Genomic DNA, 12,502 nt, shown 5'->3' on the forward strand with positions numbered 1-12,502 from the left:
AATTTTTATCCCACAAAATGTTTAAAAGGGTGAGGGTAAAGGAAGCAGGTTGGTTAAAGGATACAGAAAGGACCAGATAAAGGTGTATAGTGTGTACAATGTAAGACATCTGACAAGAATTCCAGGGACTGAACTAATTAGTGGGGAAAGAGATTCAAGACAGCGAATTTGGTTGCTATTTTAAGGAGGGAAAAAAAGAATTCTGTCTAGGGGTGTGGAGGGGAGGGAGTGTTCCCTGACAGTTGGGCATGATTAGAGAAAGTCTTAGCCTTAAGGACCCTTGGAGATGAAATGCGGTTTTCCTCAAGGGAAGAGTTCCAGCTGCACCACAATTCTAGCAACTGTCCCCAGTCTCCCGCCCCTTGCAGACTCACCCGCTGATTCCCAGAGCAGGACTGATGAAGAAAACAAACTCTGACTCCTTCATTTCTATCCAAAAAAGACAACTCCCGCATGCCTGTCCGTCCACCCTGCCTCCATCCGCCCCGATCCGCTCCCCCCCAAATAAAGACTTAATTAGATGGGTCATCACTTCACATGGTATCTAAGGAAACAACTTTGAAAAGGAGATGTATTAAAATTGAGGGGAAATAACTGTTTTCATAATGAAGCAATTAGCATGATAGTTGAATGATCCTGAACAGCGGCTGCGAAGCTGGTAAAAATAGGTTCTACCCTTGTGCGCCGTTTTCCACAATTGTCCTGTCGGTAATAAGGACGGCAAGTGACTGCTTCTGACAAATGAAAGCCATCTGCAAATGGCGCAAATCACTCCTTTCAGTACTACCGAAAGGCAAACCCTTGGAGCTAGTCACCTTTTAATCTGTGGATATGCTAGCAAGTGGCAAATGACCATTCTATGGGGAACCGATTCCCAAGTGAAAAATACCACGGTGCTTCTTCTTTAATTAACAGCCTTTTCACATTGCTAGCACATTAAAGCCATCCCAAGGAACACCCGTGCTCGTGTAATCAATGTCACGGCGTCTCTACCTAAACGAATAATAAATGTCCGGGCTCTACACTAAGTGAAAACCTATTCTCCAAGACTTTCACCTTCGTAAAGATGGGCTCATAAAAATCGAAAAAAGAAAAATTGGAATGTGGTCTCATGAGGATAAAAAGGCTAGTGTTAATAATTAACAGGGAGAGTGAAGTGGAGTCAAATTAGCCATAATAGAGCCCAGAGTGACTGGCAAAGTCACCTCTCATTATCAAAAAACTCATTAAGAAATGAAGAGGTGGAAATCCCGCTGGGTTATTCTCACACTTCGGCTGTATCAGAGATTATTTTTCAGATTTCTTTCAAATGAAGAACTGTTAGGTCACCATATTGTATATTAGGTTAATCTTCAAGCTTTGAAATACGGAGAGCTGACACCTGCGTGTCACTCTACCTCAAGCACTTAAATGAGCCGTACGTCTGAAATCCACAAATTGGTGTTTATAGATATATCTGTACGTACATACACTAGGAACAATGCAGAAAGGGTATAACTTCTAGATTATCACAGGGCAGTGTGCTGGCTTCATTTTATACCATTTTACAAACTGGCAAAATGACCACTAAAATGCAGAGGTGTATTTAACTCCAATCCCCAGAGTTGATTGAATTCAAAATTGTACATCAGAACTTGTTTTACCGACCAATACAGTACAAGAAATATAAAAGCAAGGAGTCACTAGCCTTTTTTTTTTTAATTGAATTCCGCAGTCCTGCTCTAGTAACTTTCCTATGTGTAGACATGTTTAAATTTTAATCCAGTTGTGTGTTGTTTTTAGAAGTTAGTGCTTTAAAGAACATAATCTGCTCTAAAATGCTCTAAGAGGGTCCTTCACTGTAGACTTGCAGAAGCATCTGTAACTCCTGAAGGTCGCGCGCATCAGGAACCCCACCCTTGACGGTTACTGATGCTGTTACAGCCATACTCAGTCGTTTCCATTACCAAGATGGTTTTGTGGGACATAACCTGAAAGATCAGAAGGTTGTGTGTAGCTGAAGTGAAATCACAGACTTTTCCACTTGGCTTTAATATTAATTTCATAAAAGACAGCATGAGAATCCCTAGACCACGAGACTTCTTTATCTTTGTCCTAAGCCTTGGTTAATGTTTATACTGATTTTTTTCCTGAATTGATGCTACAAGAAACAGGGGCTGATGCCTCCAATTTACCAATCCAGTCACCTTACAGATACGTCGAAAAATAATTCCTGTCCTTGAAAAGCATATAGTCTAGTGGAGGATATGGACAAATATGCCCTAGTAACTATAATGCGACAGATTGTAGAAATGTAACTCCATTATGTGCACTATGTGCTATGACATTTTTAACTATAGTTTTAAACTTGGATTTCTTAGATTTGGATTTGTTGCCCAAAAAGTAAGAAACATTATAACATCAATGCTCTCACACCTTGTTATCTTTGATAGATAGATAGATAGATAGATAGATAGATAGGCAGATATTTTAACAAGTGCCCTAAGGGGAAAGGAAGAGTTGGGTGTGGTTTTAGGAGGTTATCATGCCAGTGCATTATAAATTAAATACTACCAAACTATAGAAAATTACTTACCAAATATTTGTGTGTGTATGTGTCGGGGAGGAGGTAGTTAGATTTATTCATTTATTTTTAGAGGAGGTGCTGGGGATTGAACCCAGGACCCTGTGCATGAGAGGCATGTGCTCCATCACTTGAGCTATACCCTCCCCCCCAAAAATTTTTAATTAAAAGGAAAACAAAACCTAATGAGATTTCTATTTTACTTAAACTTCAATGAGGTGCTCTCAGAGTTTCCTTTAGGAGGTGGATTTTTATTGATATTTATTCGATAAACAGACGTTTATTGAGTGCCTACTTAATGTGCCAGATTCCTGGCTGGGTGCTTTTCCTAGATCTGAGGGAGGAGGGGGGTTTTGTTTGGGGGGGGGGGTGTTCTTTTTACATAATGCTATTCTAGGCTGCAGTCGTCCTGACTTTTCTCCTGAAGCCCATATTCATATTTCCTGGGATGGGGATCCTCATTATATGTATTTGTCAACATGGAGAGCGACCTATTAATTTTATATCTTAGTCCATGGCGCTTGCATTGTTGAAGATGAATACAGTTTGTAGTCCCTTGAATAATTGTGGTTTTATGTGAGAGCCTGTTATTTTTATTGTGGTTTGTGTTGGTTGGTTCTTGGGCTGGTCATAAATGACTCATTCCCTTCTGAAATGCCTAATTAGAATTTTAGGGGGAAAAATCGTTCTTCCTGGTAATCTGCTAATGCGGACTAATTGGAAGGGGGCGGCACAATATAAAATCGGATTATGTGAACTCAGGAGTCAACAGCATATCTTTACCCTCAACACAATACGTGAACTCTTTTATCTGCTTATCCTTAATTTATCCAATGATTATTGTCTCAGTAATTGTCATTAATTGGATTGTAGTTTAAATTCTCTGTTGAAATCTTACTATTAAGAGCCTATGACAAGTACTTTTGTAAATGCACGACTCTTTTCAGTATGTAAATAATCAACACTAATGTATTAATTATTGGGATGCTCAAAATAATTGGGCACATCTGCACCCCTAGTTTACCTTTTATTTAAGCCTTTTTGCTTTCTTTTTGCCATTTCCAATTTACTGTTGGGCTTGATGTCATTGGTGCTTCATTATCTTCTGATAAGGTGATATTTGGAAACATGAAATCTTTTGGGAAAAAAAAGATTATTTTTATCACCAAAGTGGTCATGATTCCCCCAGCTGTGTTCTCGTAACCACTATCTGAGGCTCCTGAGCAGTTCTTTATCCCTCCACACCTCAGGTACAATGTCAGATGCATTCTTGGATGAGGCCACGCTGAGAATTTGCCTCTTCCAAGGAGCTGTTGTAATGGGTGCCTTGTAAAGGGTTGATTTGGACAGGTGGCAGCCCCGAATCCTAACCTTTCCTTGTTAAACCATATGGAGAAGATGGAAGCACTCCTTCTGGTGCCTGAGGCTACATATTAAGAGGGCTTTTGACAGTGTCTGCGCAAGTGGAATGCAAACTGGCATATGGGCAACTGAGAAGAGGGGCATACATTTACATACACAAGCACAGGGCAGTCCATGTTCCTGCGGTCTTGCCTTGGGAAGCTGAATTTTCTCTTTTCTTCCTTTCCCTTACTATGTGTATTTTCTCTTCATTTCTTCTCATTTGTCCTCTGCCTCTTTCTGCTTCCCAATCCCATCTCTCCTTCCATCCTTCCTCACCTGTCCTGAATCTAATTACCAAAGAAACGGAACAACCAGTTGCCAGTTTTCTGAAAGTTTGGAACTTAGGTTTCTAATTTGATTATTTTTTTTAAAAAGGAACACTGCTGAAACATGAGCAGACTTTTGGCCAAAATCCAACATTTGTGACAGTTCTTAGGAAATATAGGAAATCACCATTTTCTCCTCATTCTGCAGGATGTGATCATTTACTATCATGTCATGACTGAACAGAGAAAATCTTCCCTTTGCTACATTCATTAAAATGAGAGACATAAAACGGCCAACATTCATACCCAGTAAAATTTTTAGCAGTCTGATCTTGGACATATGGGTCTAAAAGGAGGATTTCTCAGAAAAATATTGAATACTATATATTTTAAATAAAATATAAAGAGATACGCAGACCTCAATAGGTTCTTGTACAGAATAATATTGTAGTAACTATGCAGTAATCTTCATGTTGTGTCTGAGTAGTCATTCATGCAACAGACATTTGAACAAGTGCTGTGAGCCAGGAATACTAAGAATACAGACGTGGCCCCATCTTAAGGGACGTTGCACCCTCACAGGAAGAAAGAGATACGTCAACAAATGCAGAAATATAACAGGGACCACAGTAGAGGATGCAGGGTGGAGAGTAAACAGGAGAAACCGGTAACTAGGCAAAGGGACAGCAGAATGAAGCATTTCAAGAAAGATTTGGAGGAGAAAGTGTGTACTTTCACTGAACCATGAAAATCATTCTGGCCGGACCACAGCAAATAGAGGGGTGAGGCAACAGAAAAGAGCCAGAGAAGTTCTGTTAAGACAGCTCATAGATGACGTTCTTACCATGCAAAAGCTTTTGGAGTTTGTCTGGAGGATCCGTTAAAGGATTATCATCTTTAGGAGGTACATAATTCGTTTTATATTTTAGCAAGCCCCTCTGCTTGAGATTTTAAGACGATGAATTGGCAGAGGGAAAATTAGGAGCCTAAGACCAGTTAGGAGATGATTGCATTAGCCAAAGCAGGAGATGAGAAGGCTGGATCTAGCCCAACCTAGTGGTGATGAAGAGAGGACTGAGATGGGTTCGAAAGACAATAAAGATATAAAATAGGCAGGTTCTGACTACTAATTGGGCGTAGGAGGCGAAGGAAAGGCCTGTGGTACAACTTCCAGGGTGCTGGTGTAATGACGAGATGGGCAATCTATTTTCGCTCCTAGGATGGGAATACAAGAAGAGAAACAGGCTTATTTAACAAGATAATGAATTCAGTCCTTATCAAGTGTATCAAAAAAAAGAGAACTCTTGCTAGAAATACATTTGAGTCAACTGCTACTTAATCTTAGAATCATTATAACATTTAATAATAACTGAGTGTGATTCTCCTTAGGGTGCTTCTTCATTTTAGCAAACTAAGTATGACTTAATAGCCAGCATACCTAATCTCCAAATGCACACTGGAGTAGCCTTTGAATGCTGAGATAGAGTGCTCATTTGTAGATGTAATAATTTGTTGCATAAAAGAGAGCTCTTGCTAGAAATACCTGTGAGTCAACTGCTGCTTAATCTTAGAATCATTATAACATTTAATAATAACATTCAGTGAGATTCTCCTTATATGCTTCTTCATTTTAACAAACTAAGTATGACAACAGCCAACATATTAATCTCTAAGTGTATAATAAAGTAGCCTTTGAACCAATGAGGTAGAGTGCTCATTTGCAGATGTAATGATTTGTTACGTTAGCCTGTGTTTTGGCTTTGGTGTTGTTGAAAATAATGGCAGTGCAAAATATTAATAGCACCTATCAAGAGGTAGAGCCTAAGGTTCTTTATATATTTTTTAGAAGGCCATATAAATTATAAGGCTTAGGCACACAGTTTAGCTGTACAACCATGTAAAGTTGTCCAGCTTTCAGTGTGTATTATAAGCACATTCAATGTTTTCACAGTGTTAGTTCACTTTTCAATTCTGTAGTCTTGTTCACCATTTTTGTTTTTTCATGTCATAACTAAGTTTTTCAAAATTCTAACTCTGAAAACATACAGTTCACCTAAGATGTGGTGTAGTGTGTTTCATTTGCAAGATGTTTTCAATTTGAAAAAAACTAACTACATTTCTAGGTCTTAAAAGATGCTACTGTGATGATGGTGGGTTGAAGAGACGTATGAATGGATGGGTAGACAGGTAGTAATTTATGGTCACTAAAACTGAGGGATGATAGTGTTATAAGCTATGGAAGTGAAGAGGGGGCTCTGGTATCAAATCCTTGTTCTACTGTCTAATGACTAAATGGCTTGGCCGAGTGTCCTGAATTATCTGGGCCTCAATTTCCTTATTAGTAAGATTGGAAAAAAATAGTTTTTCCCTCACGGAGTTTTTGTGATGATTAAATGAGAGAATGCGTATCAAGGACTTAGTACAGTGCTTGACATTCCAAAAATGCTACGGATAAGGAGGAGAGGGAGGTGGAGGAGGAAGGTAAGGAGAGTTCTAAAGTACAGATCCATTAAATTCAGATCTGGGTATGTTTTTAAATTTGCTTACCACAGTGATTTAGATGGCTTGAGTGAGAATACTTCATCCTTAATGTTTAGTGCCCTTATTTAGATGATATTTGGTAAAAAGAACTGAATTACATGATCTGTAGTACCTTCTAGCTTTATGATTGAATCTCCAGGAATAAATAAAGCTCCTTTCAGTGTTCTAATGAAAACATCATTAAGATAACGTTAGTCTCCTAAATAAGACACTTATCACTAAATATGATTATCATTCTCACTTTAATGGGAAAATCTTGTAGCATATAGATAAGCCAGAAAAATTATTTAACCACAAAAAATGCTAAACTATCAACTAAATGTGGAAAAATGCAGTGTTGTATTTCTTTCTGTACTTAAAATTATTTCCTACTTCACTTTCACGTGCCTGTAATTTTCCAGCCTCTGACAAATTTCAGAATCACTTAATTAAAGTAATACATAGCAAGCATTTTCATATTCATGCTACCATGGTAAGCGTCACATACGTTGCCCAAGTTTTAAAACACTATGTAGGTTTTTGAGATATTTTTGCCCTGAAGAAGATTATGTGGAAATTAGCATATTTAGCTGCGTATTTTATAAGACGGTACTACTGAAGTGTGCTAATAGTTAGAGTCAGTTACTATGAGCATATACAGCTATTCAGATTCATAAGAGTGTTGAGATATAATTGACCTAACATTGTATAAATTTAAGGTATGCAGTGTGACGATTTGATATATTTATGTGTTGTGATATGATTAAGGCAGTAAGGTTGTTGACATGTCCTTCACCTCATGTGGTTACAATTTTAATTTCTTGCACATGGTCATTTGAGATCTACTCACAGCAACTTTCAAGTATATAGTACAGTGTTGTTAACCCTGTGGTTGTCAGGCTGCGGAGAAATAGTGAGTGGGACTCCTGAGAGGCTTTTCCTTGTGCCCCACCCCTGCCGTTCTAATCCAGGCCACCCCCCCGTCTTCATCATCTTCCTTTATCTGGTCTGTTGCAGGAAAGAACCAAGTACTGAACTCTTTCCCCACGTCCCCCTCTTTGCCACCTACTCCATTTCACACAGCAGCCAGAGAGACCATAGCAAGTCACTCCTCTCCTAGTAATAATAATGATAATTAATAATAATAATGATAATTAATAATAATAATAATAATAATAATAATGCCTCCCATTATCCCCAGTAAAATCTGTCCTCCTCACAATATCCTACCACCTAGACATCACCTCAGACCACTCTTCCCCAACCCTCATCCCACTTCTGCCACATTAGCTTTCTCTTCTTTCTAGAAGCATGCCCACTCATGCCTTCCTTAGAATGTTTGTGCTTGCTGTTCCCTGTACCTGTAAACCTTCTCTCCAAATCCTCCGTGGAGGTCTGCCCTACCATCTAGGCTCAATGAAAATACCATCTCTTCAGACATATCTTTCCCAGCCACAATGTATATTTTTAAATGAACGTGTTCTCACTGAGTGTTATTTAAAAATAAAAATCACAACTGAGTTTAGGATGTGTTTACTTGAGAAATATAAAGCATCATCTTAAAAAATTACAAATTCTTTATTGAAAATTACATAGCATTCCTTAGTATTTTCCTCTAGGTTCTCTGTTCTTTCATGGGGCGACTTAGGCATGTGCTGTCTTAGCTCAGCCTAGTACAACAGAATGGCACAGACCGAGTGGCCTATAAACAACAGAAATTTATTTCTCACAGTTCCGGAGCGTGGAAAGTTTAAGAGTAAAGCACCAGCAGTTTGCGTGTCTGGTGAGAGCTTGATTTCGTGGCTCACAGACAGCCATCTTCTCCCCGTGTCTTCACCTGGCGAAAGGATCAAGGCAATCTCTGGGGTCTCCTTTGTAAGGGTCCTAATCCTATTCTTGAGGGCTCCACTCTCATGACCTAATGACCCCCTAAAGGCCCCATCTCCTAATGTTATCATATTGGGAGTTCGGATGTCAACGTATAAATTTGGGAGGAACGCAAACATTTATTCTACAGCACTGCCCGGTGTTCTGATGAAATTATGACCTGTGCAGAGAGAGCGCCCATCTCTGGGGGAGGTAAGTAGCATCTTGTCCTGCAGCCCTGTCCCAGCAGCACAAAGTCTTAGACTTCTGCAGCTGCTTTGGGCAGGATGTTCTGTACCGCAATTCATTAAACACTGATGGACAACTGAAAAAATACACATGATATGCTGACTCCTTTTAAATACACACGTGGGATGTGGATGAGTGGATGACTATGAAGAAACTCCCCGAATGACTAAAAGTTCATGAGGCAGAATAGACTTTCCCAAGGCCATAGTCACCCTCCTGGTCAGTTAAACTAGTGTATCTCAAACTCATTTCTTCAAGTTGAATAGGTTTGGCTCTTTTTTGATGCATGGCCTACCGGGGATTATAATTCTGTTTAATCACTGCATTAACGTCTGTCAAGACATGCAGGGGATTCGTCAGCTTCCTTGAATCTCCAGCAAGAGGTCAAAAGCCTTCTGTGCTAAGTCTCTTAGAAATAAAACCATACCACCTGCCAGGAACATTTTCTAGGGATGTGATCTATGTGTGGTTCTGAAAGCCATCTAGAGAAGGTCAGTTATACTTCATCAGTTTTCACGATATGATATCCAAGCATTGGAACACGATCCATTATTCTCTGTATTTTATCAGTTCTGTGTCAGAGTCTTTCAAGAAAAGGTTTTTGTCCGTGTTTTCCAAATGCCTGCTGTTATCCCTCTGACAAACACTCTTTCTGCTTGACTATTTCAGCACTTTTATGTAATGGAAAATTTCATAAACACTTGCAAGAAATCTTTGTGCCCTTGGTTGTCCGCTACGTGGATCTCATGGAGTCCTCCATCGCGCAGTCAATTCACAGAGGTTTTGAGCAAGAGACATGGCAGCCTGTCAAGTAGGTATCTTGCCCAGTGTCCGTGGAGCGCCTGTCTCTCCTCTCCTAACCTGATGACTTTACACATGGCCATCTGTAGTTATTGCTTATGGTGGTCCCTTCCCACGTTGTTTGTTTCTTTACAGGAATATCGCCAACAGTCTTCCCAATGTAGCTCTTCCAAAAGTTCCAAGTCTGCCTCTTAATCTTCCACAGATTCCTAGTTTTTCTACTCCTTCGTGGATGGCTTCTTTATATGAGTCCACGTGTGTATCCCTCACTTATTTCCTGGTGGCGTGTTAGCTGGTGCATGGCCTGGGCTGTGTTCTGTGCAGATGTGTTTAGACTGCATGGCATTTTTTTTTTTAATCATCGTTTGTTGAGGAGTACTGTGTTTTGGTTTTCTTCATTTGAGTTTTGGAAGCTATTAAGCTAAGCTTAGCATATCAGCGAAAAGTGATTTGGGATTTTTTTTTTTTTAATGTTCACTGGTTTGATGTCATTCTATGTAATCTGTGGGGCAGGGGACATTTTGTGACCCAGGTTGTAGACTCTAGTCTAAGTGATAAAACCAGAGTTCTCCATGTTCAGACAAGCAGTGTGGCTAACGGTATGTATGTCCAAGATCCTTAGTTGGCTCCAGTTTTGTTCCTGCCCACGTGATTTATCTTGTATATGTCAAAAAGCGTTTTTAAGAGCAGATTCAAGAACATAATCTTTTTCTACTTTTATCTTAATCTCCCCTTTAAAGGAACAATATTGCAGGTTGCAGAGAAGGGGTTTTCCTTTATTTCTCAGTACCAGCAAGTTCTTTTGTCCTTTCATATATCATTTGATGCACTTTGTTAATTTTAAGTAATCTTTGTATCATTACAAACCATGTTTATTAACTCCACACTGCGATGAGCCTACCTATTGCAGGTGAAAAGGACATGGCCTTTGAAACCAGTCAGCCCCAAATTTAGATCCTAGCTTATTCTTCGTTAAGTCTTTTTCTTAGCCCCAGTTTCCTCAACTCTAAAATGGTTATGACACCTAATTTAAAGACGTTTTTATGAGGATTGAAAAAAAACCCTGAAACGTGCCTGGCACAGGCTAGGCTCACAATAAATGATAACTACTCCTCTCCATTATGACTCTTATTACTGTAATTATTATTACCACCATCTGTCATCATCACTATTCATGACAGTTTGGGTTTCAAAAGGATGAGCCTCAGAACAATCAAACGAACTCAGTTTAATACTCCATGCTTTGCACGAGGTCTCGTTTGAAGCCAGCTAGAAAGAATAATAATGAGAAGAAGAAGAGCTACCATTTATTAAGCATTTGTTATATACAGTGCCCAATTCTTTATCTCGCTTACGCCTTATAACAACTCTGTGAGGTAAATGTCATTTTTCCTATTTTACAGTTAAGGAAACTAAGTCACAAAGAAGTTAAAAGGCAAAACTTGCCAATGTCTCACAGTAAGTAAATGACAGAGACACGATGGAAGCCAGATTTGCTGGACTCCTGAGCCCTCCCTCCTCTCGTTAATCCATTTTAATTCCAGAGAACATGCTGATGAAGAGCTTGTCCAGCATCCTTTCTCCCTGTCCTCCCACCAGGTGTCAGCCCTAGTCCCAGTCTAGTCTGCATGCAGTCAAGAAAAGGGAGAAGAAAAGACCAAGAAAGAGAATGATAACTTGCAAAATAGTTGGACAGTTTTTCTCCAAATTAAACATCATCTCTGTACTCATAGGAGTTACCAGGCTCTTAGGTTACATGTGAATCTTCTTCTTACAGGCAAATGCTTCAGGCTGTCAAAGTGTGTAGAGTGGTGTCTGTGTGTGCTCAAGAATCCTCTAAGAAGTAGACTAAGCCTTGCTAAGTCTGTGACTTTTCTTGTACTTCCTTATACTGTTTTATAATTTAACTCCTCTTCTTCCTCATTTCCCGTCTGTTTAACATCCTTGATTTCACTGAGGGACACTATTGTGGTCATTGCCATGTGAAATTCAGTGGGGTTTTTTTTGTCATTATTATTTATTAGCTTTGAAATATGTGTGAACCCTGAATCTCATTATTGGGATCTGCTTTTTTAAAATGACTTTTTTAAAATGCTTTTTTAAAATTCCTGTGGTCTCAGGAATGTCCTGTCTTTGGAACAAATTGTGATTTTGTAAATAAAGTGCTTCCACTTTCATCATTCTGGACAAATGAAAAATACGTTTTTACAAGTTAGTCACAATTACCTTTTCCTGCCGAGATTATCAACATTAGGCCCTTTGTCAGGGTGCCCGGAATTACTCATAATGTTCTGATGTCATTGCAATTAGTTGTTTTTTGTATTTTTAGCTTTTCTTATAAAGCATCGAATGGCAAAAAAAAAAAAAAAATTCCCATTTCACATGTTTAAGGAGTTAAAAATACAATTACTGATAAAGTAAAGACAAGTACTACTAAACTAGCAATGAGTTTGAAGATACATCTCTACCTGCTAATGTATAAGTCACCGTAGGAGGCGCCCCTCCAGATCTCTCCCTGTATATAAAATCTTCATTCTAGGTTTTTTTTAGCTCTAAAAGTGAATGCCAAGAAGGTAAGTTTCCTGCTGGTATTTTTAGTAAATTGTCTCAGATTCCATTATTCACGTTTGGATTCTTTAATCTGTTAATAATACTTTTAGGGATAGGTCACTGGTTAGAAGTAATTTTAAAATGAAAAAAGTTCTGAATAATTTGCAGGTTATACCTGCCAGCTTGAGAGAAAACCTATTTACATTTTTCCCATCTATCTATCTAATTATAACAAACACTTGTTATCTTAATTACATTCCCAATTAAGCACATGTATCAGTTC

The 12,502-nt window shown here is 38.9% G+C and overlaps 1 protein-coding gene across 12 annotated transcripts in view; it reads left to right on the top strand.

The window, feature by feature from the left end:
* Window positions 1-12,502, top strand: part of CADPS2 (calcium dependent secretion activator 2) — a 449,544-nt gene that overhangs the window by 382,545 nt on the left and 54,497 nt on the right. For all 12 annotated transcript variants that reach the window (XM_014558520.2, XM_032483595.1, XM_032483594.1 and 9 more), the window contains one exon: window positions 9,538-9,679. In XM_014558520.2, the coding sequence (XP_014414006.2) occupies window positions 9,538-9,679 (142 nt within the window). The remainder of the gene's footprint in view (window positions 1-9,537; window positions 9,680-12,502) is intronic.

Source organism: Camelus ferus, chromosome 7 (genome assembly GCF_009834535.1).
Source record: "Camelus ferus isolate YT-003-E chromosome 7, BCGSAC_Cfer_1.0, whole genome shotgun sequence".
In the NCBI taxonomy this organism is placed as follows: domain Eukaryota; kingdom Metazoa; phylum Chordata; class Mammalia; order Artiodactyla; family Camelidae; genus Camelus; species Camelus ferus.